This window comes from Pagrus major, chromosome 12 (genome assembly GCF_040436345.1).
Source record: "Pagrus major chromosome 12, Pma_NU_1.0".
Taxonomy (NCBI): Eukaryota; Metazoa; Chordata; class Actinopteri; order Spariformes; family Sparidae; genus Pagrus; species Pagrus major.
Window position 1 is genome coordinate 21,434,910 of NC_133226.1, and position 20,827 is coordinate 21,455,736.

Sequence of the window (20,827 nt, forward strand, 5' to 3'; positions counted from 1 at the left end):
TCTGCTCAAATTGAATTAATGTTAAGATTTCCTCCCTCGCCGCCTTTATCTGGCCAAGTTAATCCTTTTCGACTCCGCAGGAAAGAAAGAAAAAAAAAAGAGAGACTACGCCGTCGGTGAGGAATGCGCAGAGCCCACGGTTTTAATATCAAGATGCCATGGACTGGCCTTCCTGTCTCCGCAGAGCTGGTATCACACTACTGCATATCGATGTCGTGAAGCAAGGTGTCAAGTGGTCCGTCCTGGTGCTGCTGCTGCTGCTGCTGCTGCTGCTGTCTCACTCCTCTATCTCGGGCACAGACTGTTCGCCTCTGCCTTGTAAAACAAATATGAGGTGTTCCAGATGTTTATAGATCAATAGGCACGGCCCCCACGAGCGATTTCTCATATGTGTGGCGATGGGGGAGAAAATAGGAGAGACTGCACAGTGGAGTAAGGATGCGTGGTGATGCTGCGTGTGTAGGGAGGAAGGCTACCTGCATGCGTCTATCGATTATCGCCGAGGACGAGCGCATCTCCCCCCAGCCATCACCGGGATTGGGTTTACAGAGGGGAGATGGTGGCGATGATGATACCCCGGAGATCTCATTTCTGACAAGTTGTATTTATAGGAATGTGTTTTAGAGAAGAAAAAAAAATTATATATATATATATTTATATTTTTAACATGCAACAAAAAAACCCAAAACATCAGATGCTGCAGTCTCATTAGGCTGCAGCTGTGGGTCAAATGCCAGCTGTTTGTGGTGGGCACAACAACAATATGGATGTAAACTCTTGTGTTGTAGTTACTCTGAAGCCATGCATTGGATGAAAGCAGCGCTTTTTTTCCCTCTCTCTCCACACCAACACTGTTGTACGGTTGGCCATTAGGCCTATAGTGTGACGTACGGTTGACGCACAAGACGGGGTGCATCTATGAAAAATAATTACCTATACTATGTCTGCAAGCTTCAAATGGGTCTCACTCCAATCACTGATCAGTGCACGATAGAGCAGGAATAAGAGGGGATCATTTAGGATAAAGATTGTATCTGTTAATTTTGACACATTACATCAACATATAAATTACAACCCACTGTAATCATTTGTAAAGGTTGTAATTGTAGCACTAAAAGGAACAGACTATGGCACATTTTGGTTTTTAATGACTCACTCATGTATATATTTTATTTTGATTGTTACATCATCAATAATTTGGACATTAATTGCAACTTACCTTTTCCGTAACAGTCTTATTGATAGTTTTTATGTCAGTAAATTATTTAAAAAATAAAGCATCTATAGAGTTGTTAGAAAGGTGCACAATTAATGCTTCAAAATGATCAAACTAAATGTCATATAATATATACGAGTATTAGGATACATCAATAATTTAGACACAAATTTCAACTTACCTTTCCCTTTAACAGTCTTATTGACAACATTATGTTACGTTATGTAGGCAAATGATTAAAAATAATGTACATCTACAGAACTCTTAGAAAGGTGCAGAATAAAAGAGACACTTTTCCGGAAAAAAAATATATGATAGTGGATTAATGTTCCAAACTAAGCAATTTAAATGTCATATAAATCCTTTATTTTTCAGTCTTTTGAGAGTTACCGTGCAGTGCTGAACATCAAGGTGGTAACATGCTTGAAAATGACCTACAAGTATTGCTCTGACATTGGCCTCCACTCACTTATACACAGTATACATATGAATAATAGGCTACATCAATAATTTAGACACTACCTGCAACTTACCTTTCCTCAAAGGTCTTACTGATAACATTTTTATGTAGGCAAATAAAGTAAAACATTTTTTTTCATCTATAGAGCTTTTAGAAAGGTGGATCAAGGTAGTAACATGCTTAAAAATAACCTGCGAGTATTGCTCTGATGTTGGTGTCCACTCACCATTACACAGCATATACTGTATATGAATTACAGGCTACATCAATAATTTAGACATTAATTTCAACTATTGATAACATGTTTTATGTAGGCTAATAATTTAAAAAATAATTCATCCGTATAGCTTTTAGAAAGGTGCCGAAATAATGCTCCAAACTGAGCAAATTAAATGCCATATAAATCTTTTATTCTGTCTTTTGAGAGTTACCGAGCAGCGCTAAACCTCAGGGTGGTAACATGCTTGCAAGTATTTTGCTCTGACGTTGGTGCCTACTCACCAATACACAGTTTATAAAGGAATAATAGGCTACATCAATAATTTAAACATTAATAATTTATACACTAATTGCAACTTACCATTTTAACAGTATTATTGATAACGTTTGTACATAGACAAATAAGTATCTTGAGAGTTACCGTGCAGTGCTAAACATCTCGGTGGTAACATGCCTGAAAATAACCTGCAATTATTGCTCTGATGTTGGCCTCCACTCACCAATATAAATATGAATAATACATCAATAATTCAAACATATATTGCAGCTTACCTTTACCCTTAATAATTTAATTGATAACATTTTATATAGACAATTTTAAAAAATATATAGAGCTTTTAGAAGGGGCAGAATAAAAGTTTCACTTTACATTAAAAAAAATGTTATGATTATGAATAAATCCCTTTATTTTTCAGTCTTTTGAGTGTTACTGTGCAGTGCTAAACATCAAGGTGGTAACAAATGATTAAATAAATCCTGTTTATTCCTAAATTTCACTCATAATGAGGAGGCATACTCAGCCAGGACACATGATCTATGACACTGCTAGGATGGTTAGTGTCTCTATGGTGACTTGCTTTTTACAAATAGCGCTGACAATGTCAAGTGTCGCTATGGTTGCAGATGAAAATATGTACGCAGGCTTATTTTTTATGAGAAACATCAAGAACTGAATTATATCTGTCTCCATGGTAACCTCAGAGTATAGGAGAGGGAAGAGAGCTCTTTATTTTGCAATAGATCCTTGCCTATATCTGAAGGAGCATGACAACACTACGAGAAGAAAGGGGGGGTGTTAAAGTGGATCAAGTGTGGACATAATTCAGAATCCTGATTTTGCAATAAGTGGGCGGTGAGGCGGAGATGTGAGATTAATACGTCTGAACTTGTGTCCTTTTCATTTTAATGTGTTTGTGTTTATTCGGGCTATACACACATATTTTTGTGTGTTTTTATGGTGCGGTCAACTTTAGGTTATCCAAACCAAAGCTCCTCAAAATGTGCTTTATCCTTGCAATATGACGAAATTACATGAAAGATCACCACAAATCAGATTTTATAGTTTAGCTTTTCTTAAATGTTTTGTTGCTTGAGACCTTCATGATCCCTGCACTGGACTAGACACAGATCAGCTGTGGAGGATGTCAGACCAAGAGATCCTCCTCCTCTTGTACATTTAGTTTGGTGCCACTTCTGCATCATCCAACTCTGCAACTCCCTCCATCTCCGCTCCTACCTCCTCCTGAACCAGCTGGTGGCAGACTTGTCTTGAACCTTGCATGCAGTGAAGCAGCCGTGACTCAGCCCACTGATCTACATCCTGTACTATCCACTCTCAGTCTCTCAGTCTGAGGATTACCAACACTGTGAACACGTCTTATCTAAGTGATCTGAGTTATCTGATACAACTAATTTTACTTATCTAAGACCGTCATATAGGATTCATCAGTTATGTTTGTTTGGGAAATCAATATTTTTTTTATCCAATTAGACAAATCATGGTTGAACTTGCCTTCATCAATGTCTGACGTGAATATCATGATGATGAAATAGACCTGGTGGTAAAACAGGTGTGTTGGGGATCAGGATTAAGGATATTCAAGTCATTTGCTAGTTGTTCATTATTGCTGTTCTGGAGCTTCAAGTTCACACATAACTGTTAAAAGGCTTTTATCATCCAGAGTTTCATGTTTAGTTACTGATAAGAAGGTTGTCTTGACCTGGAGGATTAAAGACTTACTTTTATTGAAGTGCATGTTTGTTTGGTAAGAAATTATAATAAGTCATCACTTTGCATTAATGAGGAGTATTTGACAAATCTGACAACTTTGGCAGTGACTACACTGTGTAATTACAACGTCACGTGATGAACTGGTGCCCAAATAGACTTTATCTCATAAGCCTACATTGTGAGAACGAAGCGACTGTAAAACAGTGGATGCATTTTTTTTAATAGTCGCAACCCCCCTGAAATTATTATAATTTGAGCCATTCGTTCCAATAACGTTTGGAAAGTCTAGAAGAGTCGCAAGATTAAATAATTCTACTCTATTCAAGTTAGGCAGGCACTAAACCAGAAGTTAGCCGGCTCAGTCAGCAGGCTACACAACATGGCCAAATCCAGGTAACTTTATAGCTTGGAAGTCGAGCTTTTCTGGCTTCACGTGCCGCTGAGCAGCTTTCATATGAATGGCCTGTGATGCTGTATGTGGGTTTTAGGGTAGCAGCACACTGTCAGGACCATCCCTTCATGGAGTATATATATCACAGGCCCCCTGGGATATCCATGCAACACAATACATGGACATCATAACTTCCAAACTGTTATTTCTTCGCAATCTGATGATAATTTTAGTAATTTTCCAAGTAAAATCCTTACATATTGCACCTTTTAATTTAATCACTTTTTATTTTATACTCAAAATCTGGTTAAACGTGCAGTAATAAAGCCCTGAACTGTGGGATTCAAATAAACCTTGCACATATTTTAACAGCTAACCTGACAGTCTGAATTCAGGCACACAAAAACCCCTTTTCCTCAGAGTCAGACAGTGGTTGTTTATGGGAGCGTCTGCCTAAAAGGGGGGCGGGGCTGTAGGTAGCCTGTGAGCCTGAACTCGGGATAGAAACGCCCTCGGACGTCAGTGAGCGTTTGATAAATCCATCCCGCGCGGCCGGGCGGTACATCCACTCCTCTCGGTTGAATTGAACGTGTCTTATCTCCGCCCGCCTGCGCCGACCCGACGAGCGTAAGTAACAACCCAAAGGGTTGAGCGTCGTCGACGGCTCGAGCTGTGGTGTCCTCCTCTCCATGCTGAAAACGTGCGAGCGTTTCGGGGCGAGGGAACCGTGGACGACCGCAGTGAACGTGGTTTTGCTGCAGGTTTGTGTTTTTTTTTTCCCTAACCGTGATATGTTGTTATTCCCGGCACGCAGCGTCGCCTCGTTTGACCCGTGCGTTTAGCTGCGATACGTATAACGACATTTCACCGCTGACATTAACGCCAGTGAACCGGCCGCGCTTGTGTCATTTCTCTCGGCTGCGAGTGTTTTGTACAGTCGCAACGTGTACAGTGAAAGCTGCTGGACACGCCTCGACAACAAAAAAAACAAAAAAAAAAACACACAACTGGCTAGCTTAGCAAGAGCTGTTAGCTGGAGTCACGTCAACTTAGCCCCCACAGAAGCTAGCTAACTTCTGTTCGCGAGGCAAGCCGGATCAGGTGACAAAACACGTTGTCTTTTTTTTTTTTTAATGTGTGAGGGGGAATTGCGCAGTTTCCTTAATGTACAGTTGGGCTGCTTTTGGATTCAGAAGTTACAGTACGTGACGAGCTGTCTTTTACAAATGGCTAATTTTTTTTTATTGCATCCATGAATATGTGTGTTTTCTGGAGAGCCTTTCATCCAAAGGGGGCATGAGCTGTGTGTGAGTTAAAATGGCTAATTCCTAAACTATGTAGGCGTTGACTAGCATCTCCCCAAGCTTGGAGAAGTCCAAGTGTTCACCAACAACAGTGGGCAGTGCATGTAGGTGGCGGAGCTCATGCAGGGTAGTAACACGAAGGACACTTGTGGCTTTATTCAAGGTGTTCAATCCTGGAGTCTGACTAAACCACACAGACATCATTCATGCTGCTGCTGCACACATGTGTTTGAAGAGTGATCTGATTGGATTTGCCTGCATTAACCCGACTTGTCAGCTATTACAATTTAAAAAAAAAATCAAGTAGTCGAGCAAAAGAAGAAAAATCTGCAACTAGTTGAATAATCGATTGAATACTTTCAGTCGCTCACCAAGAAAATTGTCAAACATTCTCTGTTTCTCATATTATTTAAGAATTTGCTGCTTTTCCCCATTTTATGTGATGGTAAACAGAGCAGAGGGTTGATGCCCATATCGATATATCGGCCAACAAGCACATATTATTTAAAACGATCCCTCAATTTTCAAACACTTGTGACAAAGATATATCAGGGAGGCAGATATTTTACGATTGAACAATAAACATTGTCTAAAATAAAATGACATCATGGATTATTTGTTTTGGTCTTTTTGTAATAAAAATTGTCGACGAGTGATTGGATTCACCTGCATTAACCTCACTTGTCAACTATTACAATTAGAATAAAGTAGTTGATCAAAAGAAGAAAAATCTCCAACTAGTTGAATAATCGATTAATTGCTGCAAAGGATAAATTGTCAAACATTCTCTGTAGGATTTGCTGCTTTTCTTTCATTTTATGTGATGGTAAACAGAGCTTGACCGATACTCGAATTTTGGGGTTGATGCCTTTATCAGTATTGGGGAGAAAAAAATCTGATATCGATATATATGTTGGCTGATTAAAACACATTTTTGGCATCGATCCTTCAAATGTTATTATACTGCTCTAACAAAGATATAACAGAAGCAGGAAATTGTACAGTTCAACAATAAACATTATTGTCTAAAATGACATCAGTGCACAAAACCGTAAGGTTCACTGAGAATTTAGTAATAAATTATTCCAAGCATCTGGATTTCTGCATTGTAATCTCTAAAAAACAAATGTCACATCAGACTTTTGGACTACATATAAGATGATACTAGGGCTGGGTATTGAAATTTTAAACATCTATGGCACCAAAGGAATTGCCTCGATACTATTGAGTATCAACAAATGTCTTGTCATTTGATATCATCAAATCATTGTCATTTGATATCATCACCACTAAGTATTGAGTACTAAGAGTTAAACAATAATCCCCAGCCCTAGCCGGTACTGATTTATCTGTTCAGGTCTAATGGTAAACTGAATATCTTTGGGTTTTTGTACTGTTGTTTGGATAAAACAAGCGCCAGTATTTGACGACCTGGGGATGACACTCAACAATTAACCGTCCTCTCAAGGAAGTTACATTTTGCTGCCTAATCATCGTTAGTTGTTAGATGCAGCCCAATTAAGAGCATTTGAATAAAGGTATCTTTGCATGTCTATATGTAGTCAGGCTGATTGTCTTATTGCCCCCAATCTTTTAGCAGATCCAGGGAGAGGAGCCTGTTTGCATTCCAGTGCAGGTGCTAGACAATGGAGGTGAAAATCAAAGAGCAGGACGAAGACAGCACATTCAGCAACACTGACACGAATGGTAAGATCATACGCATCTTCATTCTGATCAAGGCAAAAGCAACCATTGATGACCTTAATGTAAACTGCATGAATTAACTTAAGCATTAAGTAGAAAATGAGCTGAGCCGGTGTGCAGATATACCAGCTAATTAGTTCACTCGAGGGAGGAAAAAAGAAAAAAATTGAACATTTCTGGCTGGCAGTTCATAGCATGTGGACATGTCAGATGGTTGAGGGGTTCTCCTGTCCAGGATACTGCTGTTCAGTGGGCCCTGAGCAGATCTTCCCATGTTTTAATCCAGGAAGGGTACATGGTGGTGCTGGACATAATCCAGCATACAGTTGGCTGCTGCATGAAACTCATGCATGGGGTGGAACGTACTGTAGACCTAGCACTCGCCATGTATTTATATTTTTGACACTTCAATTAATCCTTGAGTGAGTTATGCAAATCCAGCAATATTTTATTTTTAGAAAAGTGAGATCATCGGTTGAAATATGGAAAAATTTGAAGAATCAAAGATGGCGTTTTTATGTCTCCTCATCAGCAAAAGCTGTTGCCAGAGGCATTATGTTCTCAGGTTTTTCTTGGGCCCATTGTTGTGAAGGTGATATTTCAGGAATGCCTTGAGGGAATTTCTTCAAACTTGGTATAAATGTCCACTTGGATTACAAGGTTGCATAACAAGATGATAAAAATGTGTAACTCATAGTTACATAGAACATATATGCAGTGATTTAGGCCATAAACATATACACCAATCAGCCACAACATTAAAACCATGGACAGGTAAAGTGTATAACAACCATCACCAAGAGGGTGATGATAATATGGTCGGCATCTTTACGTTAAAAGTTCATCAGGTAAACAATGTCCGTCAGTTTGAGCACCAAGCATCAATAATGTAAACACAGTCCACCTCTCCTCATCCTGCACTCTGTTTGCTCACAACGTGGTCCGAAAGTCTTGGATTTGACCTGAATCGTCTTCCCTCTCAGGTAAACGCCCAGCAGAGGACATGGATGAGGAGCAGGCCTTCAAACGTTCTCGCAACGCAGACGAGATGGTGGAGCTGCGTGTGCTGCTTCAGAGCAAAGTAAAGACCCGGTGTTAGCTGTTAGGCCATGCTAATGATATTTTTTCCTATTAATCAAAGATCTGAATTATTTCTCAAGAAAACCTGCTCTTTCTTCACAGAATGCTGGTGCTGTTATTGGAAAAGGAGGCAAGAACATAAAAGCCCTACGCACAGACGTGAGTAAACGGATAAAATGCTGCTGACCTACCTGCAGCAGAGGAGAACTGTTAGTCAAAGATCACTTGTCAATAATGATGAAACCAAGTTGGCTCATGTGGAGGAAGGCCCTCTTAGTCAGATCTTGTGGATTTGTTTCCATTCTTCAGTTTCAACCTGATTCCAGTTCCCCCTCAGTGTTGAAGCTATGTGTGACCCTGAAGTGACGACAGGTGCCTGAAAGCCTGAGTCGAACTTTTTTTTTTCTCCAGGGACGTTAATCTGTAGTGCTCAAGACTGTTTTTTTTATACTTATCTCTGTCCAGATCACACTTCCTGTTCTTCTTCACTCACCACAATTTTTCTCATATCACTTTTGGGTCAAAGTTTAGCGTGTATTCAATTAAAAATGTATTCCTTCTCCCCCTCTTCCCTTCTCCTTTACTTTTTTTGCTTTTATTTTTGGCCACCTTCCTCCGTTGCCCATGTACTGGATCGACATGCCCCTCCTGCGTTGCCCACCTTGACGTTGGCCCAACCTTCGCCCGCCCCTGAACGCCCGCCCGCCCGCCCACCTGACACTCCCGGTTGGCCCCTTCCATAAACCGTGCCCCTCCTTAAACGGGCGCCTAACTTGACATCTTGTGATTGAATGCCCCTGCCCAATGCCAACTTCCTCCACAACCACAACCACCACCACAACCACCACCACCACCACCTCGGCCCATGCAGTACAATGCCAGTGTATCAGTCCCAGACAGCAGTGGCCCAGAGCGGTATGTCCCACCAGTTATTGCCTCACTGCCTGATTAGAACAGTGAAACACATGTCTTTTGATAACCTGCCTTCTGTTTCATTTTAACATTTTTATATACATGACAGAATACTCCCCCCCTTCCCCCAAACACCCCTCCCCCTCCACTTGTAAGAGACGTGTTTTGTTCCCTTATATTTTTCTGTCCATTTGAAGCATCTCCATTGAGTTGGACTTTTTGTCATTAAAGTTTATTGTCCATGCAGAGAATCACTGACAGCCCACTACCAAGTAGTTGGTATTTTTAATGGTTAGCGACACAGCTGTTGGATGTTGTTTTCCCTTGCTGTGATATTTAGTTTTACCATGAAACTTGTGGAAAGCAGACATCTTTTTCTCGCTCTGTCCTCTGTGGCCCACCTGGCCCCCTTACCTCCGGCCTCCCCTTTCCTCCACCCTCCCTCCCCCACTGTTGTCAGCATCACTGTCCATGATTTCTGAGCGAGCACTGGTTCTTGTCTGGAGGCTCCATCCCTGTCACTCATTAATGTCATCTGTTTATGGCCCCATTCAGACCTTGTATTAACATCTGTCCTGAGTATGCCGATCACAAGTGAACAGCTGGAGGTATAGGAGTGAATGCCTCCAAGACGCATTTGAGATCTGATCACTCAGACCACATTTGGAGATGGAAGTCCCCAGATTCTCTAAATTTGCGATTGGTTGAGCGAGGAGAAACTATGAAAAGCCGTCTATGACAAACTTAAATATTTGCGCCGTCTTGTACATTTGGCAACAAGGAACCTGATAACTTAATGAGGGAACTGAGAAGTTGGAGGTGGAGGAGGTGCAGCGTGTTGCCTGCAGGTCTTCATCTAGCAGCTCCTTCTCATTCCATTACTCCCTCAGATTGTATAAAACTACACCTTGACATATTTTAAACCGATCAGCTGTTCCAGTGACTGGCCTAATTCAAAAGACAGGTTAACTTGTGTTTCACCAGTCAAATGCTTTAATGTGAAGCTTCAGCTGTAGGAAGTGTTCAGTTTTCATTAGCACTACATTAACACAGCGTTCTACAGTTAGTGAGTGAGTGAGTCTTCTATTGTAAGTGTGTACCAGGTATTACCAGTGTTGTCGCGAGCTTATTAGTCAGTGGGAACATTTCGTCACTGCGTCAACCCTAGTGGTCACTCGAGACGCATGTTAGTGGCAGGTGCGACCAGACAGAATAAGAGAGCTGTCCATTTGTAATTGGGTCACCCAGGATGGATGTTAATACCAGGTCTGAGCCGGGCCTACTTTATGTGCTTCATCTCTTCTTTTACGTTTCTGCCAGGCCACATCAGATCACAACTGTCTGCCAAACCTTTCATTAACCCCCCGCCCCCCAAACCCTCCACCTCCAGTAGTTGGTAGCCACTCACATATCCTTCCCCACCTCAATCCCTCTGCTTTGTTTTCTACTGCCCACCTCGTCTCGTCACTTCAGCCCCAAGCCCTCTCCTCCCCACCCCTCCCCTCTTCTTCCCCAACCCCTGGTCACAATGAGAAGGTGTGCTGGTGGCGCAATTGTCATGGCAAGCCATTGTTTCAGTTTTTTACGTTCCTTATCCCCAACTTGCTGGTGGTGGGATGGTAATAGAAGATCTCTCTCTCTTTCTCTCGCACCCTTCTCCCCTCCAACTCTGTGTGGCCAGTCTCAAGTTAATTTTGAGCCGTTCTGAAGTTGCCCATCCTCCCAAGGCTTCTCTTACTTTGAAAAATCTTAGAAGTGCATGTCAGCTGGTTACTTAATCTGTCTAGTTTAGCCTGAAATGTTTCGTGAGTTTGTCCGTATCTATTTGCTGGACCGCTTCTCATGTTTTGTTTTTTTTTGTCAGGATTTGCTTTGTGTTCTACTTTTTGTCCCCCTTGTAACGCCTTGCTTTTGGCCAAAATGGTTCCTGACAGGATCCTGAGTGTGAACGCCAGCATCGACACGATTGGAGAGATTCTGCTGAAAATCATACCTACTCTAGAGGAGGTAAGGCACCATGTTAATTACCTTGTTAATAATGTGTACATGAACAGGGGGCAGTCCAGAATGATTGATGACATTGCATTTTATAATGTGCTGTCCTTTTATTAACAGTTGGTGGCAGAAATGTGTCAACAGACGTAGCAATGTGCCGAACAAAGGCAGTGAAGAAGAAGGCTGTTAGCATTTAAACATGGATGTAAACAATGCAAGATTCAAAATATGAAAAAATAAAAAAAGTTGATGTTTTTTGGCGATTTTTAAACTACTCAGTCGAATCTTGGTTTCTTTAATGAGCTCAGTCTTTTCCACCACTATTCCTATAAACCATAACTGTTTCCTGTTCTTGGCAAACGCTTTAATGATTTGAAACTTTCTTGATTGCCTGATGAAACAACAATTTGAGTGACAGTTTTTTTGGGTGTCATTTTAAGTCAGTCAGTTGCTACTTTTAAAAAAATGTCTTTCCTTAATAAATGAGATCTGAAATGATATTCCTGATCAGATCTTCTAAAACCAAGGATTCAAGCAGCGTGTATCAGGCAGAAGTGTGGTGCTAATCCTGAATAAAATATGGGTTTTGATGAATCTCAATATTCTTGTTTAGATGATATTTATAGATGGTGCAATGTATTTTAGCCTAAACATGTTTTCATTTTCCTTGCACACAGTAGGATGGCCATTTTGTCTCCACTATGGCTACATAGAATATCTAGAGGCTTTGTTGATTAACAATGGGAAGAGTTTCAGGCCCTACTGTCATCACTGATCTGGCTTTGTGTTTTTTGTAGTACCAGCATTACAGTGGGATTGATTTTGACAGTGAGCTTCGCCTGCTGATCCATCAGAGCTTGGCAGGGGGCATCATTGGGGTAAAAGGTGCCAAGATAAAAGAGCTGAGAGAGGTAGGACAGAGTTCAGATTGGCAGGAACCTCGCCATGATGTTAATGATGCAGTACATGTATGATGTTTGCTGATGTCATGTTCAAAATGTTCAAAAATGTAATGTTTTCATGCACTAGAACACCCAGACCACCATCAAGTTGTTCCAGGAGTGCTGTCCACACTCCACTGACAGAGTCGTCTTGGTGGGAGGAAAGCCAGAACGTGTCATTGAATGTATAAAAGTGATCCTGGAGCTGGTGTCAGAGGTAAGGTCTTGTGAGATCTGCAGATGTAGGAATAGTTATGAGACTGGAGGCTGAAGTCCATAATTATAATTTTGGTGTAAGTTACCATCGTTAAATGTTCAGTAGTGTTATCAGTTGTGTGCCTTTACAGCTAATTTTAGCAGCTATTCCAAACAGAGCAGAGCTTCAAGTGTTTTGTTTCTTTTGCAGGCGCCAATCAAAGGTCGTGCCCAGCCATATGACCCTAATTTCTACGATGAGACGTACGACTACGGCGGTTTCACCATGTTATTCGAGGAAAGAGGCAGACGACCCATCGGTGGCTTCCCCATTCGTGTGCGTGGGGGCTTTGAGCGCATGCCCCCTGTTCGTGGCAATAGACCCATGCCTCCTTCCAGACGGGACTACGACGATATGAGCCCCCGGCGGGGTCCCCCACCACCACTAGGCAGAGGTGGAAGAGGGGGCAGCCGAGCACGTAATCTGCCTCTTCCCCCACCACCGCCACCAAGAGGAGGGTGAGGAGAAGCGTGCTTACTGTGGGGTGTTTTCACGCCTAACCTGTTTGGTTCATTGAAATGAACTCTAGTCTGCTTTTGTAATGTTTTCCTTGGTCATGAACCAAACTCCTGGTGTGAAAACACCAATAGATGCCCAGTTGTTTAGTCAGACATTTCTGTTTTATTTTTCTGACACACTTTTCCTCGTCCGTCATTGTTCGCAGGGGAGACAGGTTCTCACACGGCAGCTATCATGGCAGCATGGATGACAGACCAAGGTGAATATGGAATAGGATTGTCAGCATTTTAATTTCTCTCACAAGCAGAGCGACAGATATCAGTGAAAGTGGCTCAGTGGTAGAATGTCAACCCACCAGCCCTGATTCAGAGTCTGGTCACAGGTCATCTGTTGAGTCTGCATGTCTTTTCACACTCACAGCTTTTTAAATACCAATCTCACAGCGCTGACCTGCTTCATACTGTAGTATTAAGTGTCTTCTAGACTAGAAACTATATTAATGAATACCTCTTTGTCCGTAGTGACAGAAGAGGACGAGGAGATCGTTATGACAGCATGGTGAGTGCCATCATGTTTAAAGGTGCTGCTGTATGTTTGTAGCTGTCTGACTGTGCAGTCGCCGTTTGTGGATTATTTTTCAGATGAGGTGATTGGAATGCCTTTTTCTGAGTGTAGTACAAGCGCTGAGCAGAGGCACGGACACTGTGCTGCTTTTTCACTGTGTATGCACACTGATCTAGGCCTGTTGTTGCCTGGCAACAGTTGTCTCCTTGGTTACCACAGAGCAGCTGAGTACGTGGTCCAGAGATCGACCAGGCGAGCAGATGAAACCAACGCACCTCCTGAATAGGTTCCCTTCAGGTCTTAGCTGCAAGCAGATGCTTTTATTGTGAAGCATCATATTCAAAAATAACAATACATGGTGTTAAATATTATACAAATAATACATTATAATTAAGTAATAATTGAATAATAGGTATAATAAAATAACAACTATTAATGAAGAAAGAATTAAAAAATAAATATTACGTTACATTACATATGATCAATTAAATACCAATAGATAATAGTCAGTTATTCTTGAGATGTAAGGTTAAACATGTTGTTCTCATCCAAAAGCTTTATCATCCAACATCTGGTGTAATGTATGTGGCAATGGAAAAAGGTTGCAAAGTGATTACAAGCTCAAATAACAGAAATGTTTCTATTTATTTTGGGTTTGAGTTTGCTCTAATTAATGCTGCTCTATTAACTCTTTGTATAGTCAATGTCTTTACTGGGTCGAGGCAAATTATCACTTTGTTTTTAAATGTCCTAAATGTGAGTAAAAAAAAGTAATGTCCCAGATTGTTCCTCAGTCCCTCTTCTTTAAAAAGGGTCAAGCACTAAATAAGTTTTGATATTTTGACTCAGTTTTAAGTTTCTTCTGAGTTGCCACCTGCGTCTACTTTAATGTAAAATAGTTCAGTGACATGTTTTCCTTTTCTAACCTTCATCTTTGCCCTTTGAATTATTGTATGTTTCCTTTTTTATGGCATCTGATGCTTTATCTTGGAATAAAACAATCTGTTGCACGAGGTACCAGACATGTTTAAATGTTTTATTTTACTGGCCCTTTTATCCTTATAGCCTAATAGAAATACTGTAGTCTACAAATAATCCTAACCCCTCCTCATGGGTGCTGCCATTGTTGTGACGTCAGACAGCTGCTCCCTCTCGAAGTCAGGATCGACGGATGTGACCTGAGTTTACAAGCGTTTTGACTTCTAGTACTGTTCCATTGTACTTTTTGTAGTAGGAGGTGGTGAATCTTCAAGTTCTGTCTTGTCTGCAACGCAGCATAAATGCTGACACTTTCACGTTCTTTGCATCAATGACGGTGTGTGTCCTTGTTAGAGTGAGGTTGTGTCCACATGTTAGCTTTAAGATACTGATACTTATTTTTCATTGCTATGGTCAGATGGTGGTTCAGATTAATGATTCCAGACTGATATTGACAAAGCAGTCATTATCTGAGGATGATTCCAACGTTACTTAAGATTGTTTCAGTGTCCGTCAGACCATGTATTGTTCATATAAAGTGGAATGGGATATCTGAAGCATTAATGTTGCTGAAAAATGGGACTGCTTAATGCTGTTGAATGAGCACAGACTTGTGGAAGACTTCCAGCACTCTGCTGAATCTGTGCCTCAGATAATTCAGACTGTTCTGGATACAAAAATGATCCTGCTGAGTTCTGGCCAGGCTGTCTGTAATATAATGCAGAATGGATACAGAGTGTGTGGTTTATTATAGTGCAGAAAATATTAAAATGTTCCGATAACAAAAGTCATTTTTGGGTCAGTAAAACAGTTTTATGTTTATCCTTTTGTTTTTTTTCTCCAATCGGTCCTGAAATGCAGAGTGGAGGCGGATATGGTGAGTGTTGATGAATACCCCCTTCCTTTTAATGTAATGCTCAGCTGTTTAAAACCTGTCTGGTTGCCTGATGACACATTAAACTCTATTAAAAAAGTGTGGCTACAGGTTTCAACATGTCCCCACACCTTCAGAATCACATCAATGAATAAACATTTCTGATGTAAACACAAAAACATAATTTTCAGCACTTTTCAACAAATATATCAGTCTTGTGCCTTTGCTGCGTTGTTTCTTTACTATCACACTATCTCTTGTCTCTGTCCCTGTGGTGTGTTTTCATTTTTCACTTTCCTGTTTCCTTTCAAAGACAACAACTCTTCCTGGGAGCACTTTCAGTCTGGTGAGTGGAGACGGATCATTACTGTCCTAGTGTCTTGTTTCCTAACCTAAAGGGATTGTTTCTTCTTGTTGCATGCTTTAGTTAAAGACAAAACTCACCCTAAATGTTCTTTCTCACCTCCTTCTCTAGGTGGGAGAGGCTCATACAGTGACATTGGAGGCCCAGTCATAACAACACAGGTCACCATCCCTAAAGATGTGAGTAAGACATCTATTCACGCTCCAGAAACATGACTGTTGCAGTTAGGAATGACAGAGAGGACATTTGACTCCTGTGTGCTTGTGTTGCAGCTGGCTGGCTCCATCATCGGTAAGGGTGGCCAGAGGATCAAGCAGATCCGCCATGAGTCCGGGGCATCCATCAAGATTGATGAACCACTAGAGGGCTCTGAGGACCGCATCATCACCATCACAGGAACACAGGACCAGATCCAGAACGCTCAGTACCTGCTGCAGAACAGGCATGTGCTCCTATGATTGCCCCCAGAAAGTCATCTCACAGTAGCAGTGTGGCCTCCTCTGATGGCCTGTGTGCTTATTCACTACTGTTTTTTTTTTTCATTTGCTGCATTAAATGGTTAACTTAAATTTCAAATTTACACGAAGTGTAAATGTAAATTTGTCTTGCAGGCAGGTGAAACACTCACAGTCTGATTAATAAAATACATAAACCATATAATACGTTATAATATGTTTGTTGACCATATTATGTTATCTTTATTGCACTTTACAACATGCGCTGCATTTACTGTTACTACTACTTCCTTGGTCGACAAGGAACCTAACAATAAAACCCAGCATATCTATGTCGTATGACTTCAGATGGAGAAATGCCTCTAGGAAATGCAAGAACACACTTTAGAGAGTAGGTTAACGACTGAATATTCTCCCAAATGATTGACTGGGCTAATAATGTGGTGACCAAACGGGGCTGGTCCGACCAAATATCGCTGATGAGTCTGCAATTACACTGCAAATGGGAGCCTTTCCCAAACACAATTGAGGGACAAACGCGTCGATAAAGAAATCAGTCGTTAAGCTACTGTCTGAAGTGTGTTCTTTTCATTTTCTGAAGCTGTAAATCTTCTCTGTGCTCAGTGAAAGTTGGATTTTAAGAGCAACAAATTGTCTAGAAGCCAATCTGGGTCCAATATTCAGCATACACAAGTGTGATGTGGAAACTTGAAGCCTTCAGCCCACATACACTGAGAATGGACTTTACAGTGAAGCAGGAGACATCTTGTGTCCAGCTCTTTAACTTGTGAAATTAAAAACAAATTAATATATTCTGGAATTTGTAATGAGGGTGCAGTAACAGGTGACATTTTAAGAAGTTTAATGTGATAAGTATACTTATTTGTCCTGCTTAATCCAGGTCATCACATGTTATAGATTTTTATGTCTTAACACGTGTTGAGGGGATCTTTTAAAGCAAATACAACAAGGTTACAAGGTGCAAGGACCATATATACAGTTATTTACAGTATAAACATGTATACACACAGGAAATAATTAAAATAATTGATGGTTTCAGGTTCTCTAATGAGAGGATCTGTTGCTTTAGCTGTTTTCACCTTTTACTACTTTTTTTCACTGTTCCCCTTTGTGTCACATTTTAAAGACAAAATTATTTGAGAAACTAATTTGCAGATAAATTGATAATGAAAATAATTTGTTGTAGGCCTAAATGCAATCAAATTCATGTTGAAACCTCATATTTTACTGAAAACACTGTGGGAAAGAACTTGTATTAAAAACTGTTGTACTGTCCCACAGGACTAGTATTATTTCGGGACTTCCACAGAGGTCATGTGATGATAATAGATCCATGCTAATCGGCATGTCTGTGATTTGGGGTTGTGTTTCCCTTAAACATCAGAAATAGGCTGTTTTGACTTTAAAAAGCAGAGTAGGCAAGTAAAAGTTCTGCTCTGAAATGTACTCTAAGTATAAAAGTATCCCTCTGAAGTACATTTCTAGCGGCCATTTCTGTACAAAGCTAATATAATTCAGACTATTAAACTTGATGTTAGAATCAGTAGGATTTGTCCCAGCTGTTCGTAAACGCACCAGAAAGATAGTTAATTATTGAGTCTCATTAAACATTTTAGATTGGTGAAGCGTTCTTAGCACAGCAAAAAAAATGATAAGATAAGAAAGTCCAGGCAGAGGGCTGCAGGCTCTCTGCAGATACGAGACACTAACGAGCCTTTTCTCCCCACTCTAGTCCCCCTCTCCGTCTGTTTCTGTCTGGTTCCGTCTTTTACATCGTTTCATCTTTCATCTGCCTTGCGTAATATGCACTGATGGGTTGAAATCTGTCTTGTGATGTTGGGAAGGCGGTGTGCAATGATGCAAAATAGTAATAATTAATAATTCCCCTCAAATGCATTAAAACTAAAGAAACTAACCTGTTTCGAAAATGATAAGAGTAGAAGGTAAAGATATTTGTAGTAAAATGTAGGGAGTAAAAGTTAAAAGTTGTCAGAAAAATAAATACTCAAGCACAGATACCTGAAAAATCTACTTTACTTACTTACTCTACAGAACACTAACAATATGAGGTTGTCATATTCAAGTACAGCCACTTGTAAAACATGTAGAAAGATTGAAACACCACTCTCAACTATATTGATAATGTGGCTGTTGAAGAACAGGCGCTTCGCTTCTGAAAGTTGACGTTACACAGAGCCTTGACATTAAATCCAGGAGATAATGTCAGTAGATACTAGTAAAACACTGATTTGGCTCGTCCTTTGCGAATGCGCCACATGAAACACAAACGTGTGGTGGCAATTTCTAAATCACACGAGGTCCCCTGGTAATACTAGTGCTGTGCAAACAGGGCTCAGGGCTATAGATAAAGGTAATGTTGCACATTATGCCAGAACATACGGGTGTTGAGCCTTTTTTTCTTGCACCAGTATTTCGTCTTGAAGAGCTTTCGGTTCACAGACACATCACTAAATGACTAAGCTGGTCCCAGCAGTCAAATTGCTTCTTGCAGACATAATTTATTTTCAGCCTTGACCTTGGCATACTTTTTATGACATACTGTTGAGCTCCACATGAAAAATCTCTACCTCTAGTATTGAAAGCGTGTGACCCATGTCACGGTCCTGTTCTGATAAATATTCCTCATGTTATCATGAAATGTACTTACTTTTATCTGTCTTGTTTCAGTGTGAGGCAGTACTCTGGTCGGTTCTTCTAGAAAGAAGGAAGTGAAGAAGATGATTGAAGCCATGCTGCCAAACTGTTTGCTCCTTCTATTCAGAGCCCACATTCCTCTGGTAGATGTGCCCCCTCCCCCTCATATCACACACTACACCATCGATCTATAAATGTTTATTTTGAGGAGATATCTGAAGCTGTCAAACAGCAAAACAAGGAGTCAACAACATGTTTCTGTGCTGGTGTTCATTATTTTTCAGGATATTCTTGTGCCGTCATTGGAGTAAACTCATCTGTGTGATAACTTTCGGTGTTGTGAGCCTCCCCCGGCCTTTATCTCCCTCATTTCAGTACAGCATGCAGAATGTAATCTTTTGTAAGGAGCATTATGTGATTTTTAATTTTGTTTTCCTTTTGTCCCCTCAAATGTTTAAGCACACTCTTCAAATGAAGATGCATGCTCTTAAAGAACCAGTTTAAAAAAAAAAAACAACTCTTAATTTTTACATCCAGCGTCCTTTTCCACTGTCAAAAAAAGTGCTTTTGTAAGATGGGCTTTAATGGAGTTGGTTGACATTTCGGGAAATATGCTAATTTGTGTCTGGTGGAGAGATGTAGCTAGATGAGAACATCTGTACCACTAATAAATCTTCTCTTCTAGCTAGCTTACTCTCCGCCAGAAACTGAATAGGTGTATTTTTCTTGCTTAAAGTTGGGATAAACGTGTCAGTGTGATATAGCAACAAGAAAATTTTAAGATTTTTTTGTTTTTCATTGAAAGACAAGGAGCTGTATAAAGTTTTGTGTGTATATATTTACATAGAAACAGTAATTTCACGAGTGGTTAAATTGGCCCAGGATACTTTGTACTTTCTTGAAAAGAAATGGTGCCATAAGAAAAGTTTGGTAATCTTTTTTTTTTTCCTCTCTCTATCTTTATTTGATTTATTTTCTGCCACTCAACATGATGGACTCACTGTAAAGCAACCTTAAAGGATAAGTTCACCCAAAAATGGAAATTCATTATCTCCGTTCCCGCTCGGCCGTTAGACGTCACATTGTGATGATGTCATGGTTTTTCAGCTCAAGTAAAATTTTACAAATATAAAACCTCCGTGGGTCAAAAATGTATAATAGGGTCATAATTGACGTCCAAAGTGTCTGATCAACTGTTTTAGAGACGTCTCTTTAATAATGGCGGTCGAGAATAAAAGTTTTAAAGGCTGCAGGGGAATTTTTTGTTGCAATACTGCAAGTGGCCACCGGGCAAAATTGGAAATAACAGTAATTTTGGGATCTTTAGCCTTCAACAGACTTGTATTACGTTTTTGTTTTTTACGTTTTTAAACAAGTCCCCATCTACTTCAGTTGCTTAGGAGAACACATCAACACCGTAGTCGTAGTTATAACTGTAATATTTATATTCTAATATTTATATTGTTATAATGTGATGGAAAGAAACACGTGAAAATACCTTGATATAAGTGAAAATACCTTGATATAACAAATATAGCTTGTCATAACGTAAAAAAAAAGATAATCTTGTTTTCAATTTCAGGTGATTACGTGATATTGATCCATTTTTCTTTCTCTGGTGTGGAAGCAGATATAATGACTGAATTCTCTTTTTTGGGTGAACTTGTCCTTTAATATCTAATCTGATAAATCATTTTTTTCTATCTTCCTTTCTTTCTTTTTTAAATTTTCTTTTGCCAGTTTTGAAGCATTTTTAAAGCTGCAGTTTGACGTGAGGAGTCCACCAGTGGCGTTTTTTTTCTTTCTGTCTGCTCATACCTGTATCTCTTGTGTCTGATATCTGTAGTCCCTGCAGGTGTTGAGTAAAATAAACTCTGTGTCACAGTTCACAAGTCTTTCTTTCTTTCTTTCTTTCTTTCTTTCAGCACAAGTAGACACATTAAGAGATAAGCCATAAACAACTGGCTC

At 40.2% G+C, this 20,827-nt stretch overlaps 1 protein-coding gene across 4 annotated transcripts; it reads left to right on the top strand.

Annotated features, from left to right (window-relative positions):
- The first annotated feature begins 4,969 nt into the window (after window positions 1-4,969).
- On the top strand, window positions 4,970-20,751 carry hnrpkl (heterogeneous nuclear ribonucleoprotein K, like). 4 transcript variants are annotated; one of them, XM_073477900.1, is made up of 16 exons: window positions 4,970-5,058; window positions 7,199-7,308; window positions 8,289-8,386; window positions 8,488-8,544; window positions 9,257-9,300; window positions 11,232-11,304; window positions 12,090-12,203; window positions 12,322-12,450; window positions 12,640-12,947; window positions 13,154-13,207; window positions 13,470-13,506; window positions 15,352-15,367; window positions 15,678-15,710; window positions 15,840-15,907; window positions 16,001-16,170; window positions 18,893-20,751. In XM_073477900.1, exons 2-16 carry the CDS (start codon window positions 7,248-7,250, stop codon window positions 18,921-18,923), a joined length of 1,293 nt encoding a protein of 430 aa, XP_073334001.1. In that variant the 5' UTR covers window positions 4,970-5,058; window positions 7,199-7,247; the 3' UTR covers window positions 18,924-20,751. The 4 variants fall into 4 exon arrangements, with proteins under 4 accessions (XP_073334001.1, XP_073334003.1, XP_073334002.1 ...); XM_073477902.1 differs by having other exon boundaries at window positions 5,022-5,058; window positions 7,202-7,308; XM_073477901.1 differs by lacking the exon at window positions 4,970-5,058 and adding an exon at window positions 5,195-5,398.
- The last annotated feature ends 76 nt before the right edge of the window (window positions 20,752-20,827 follow it).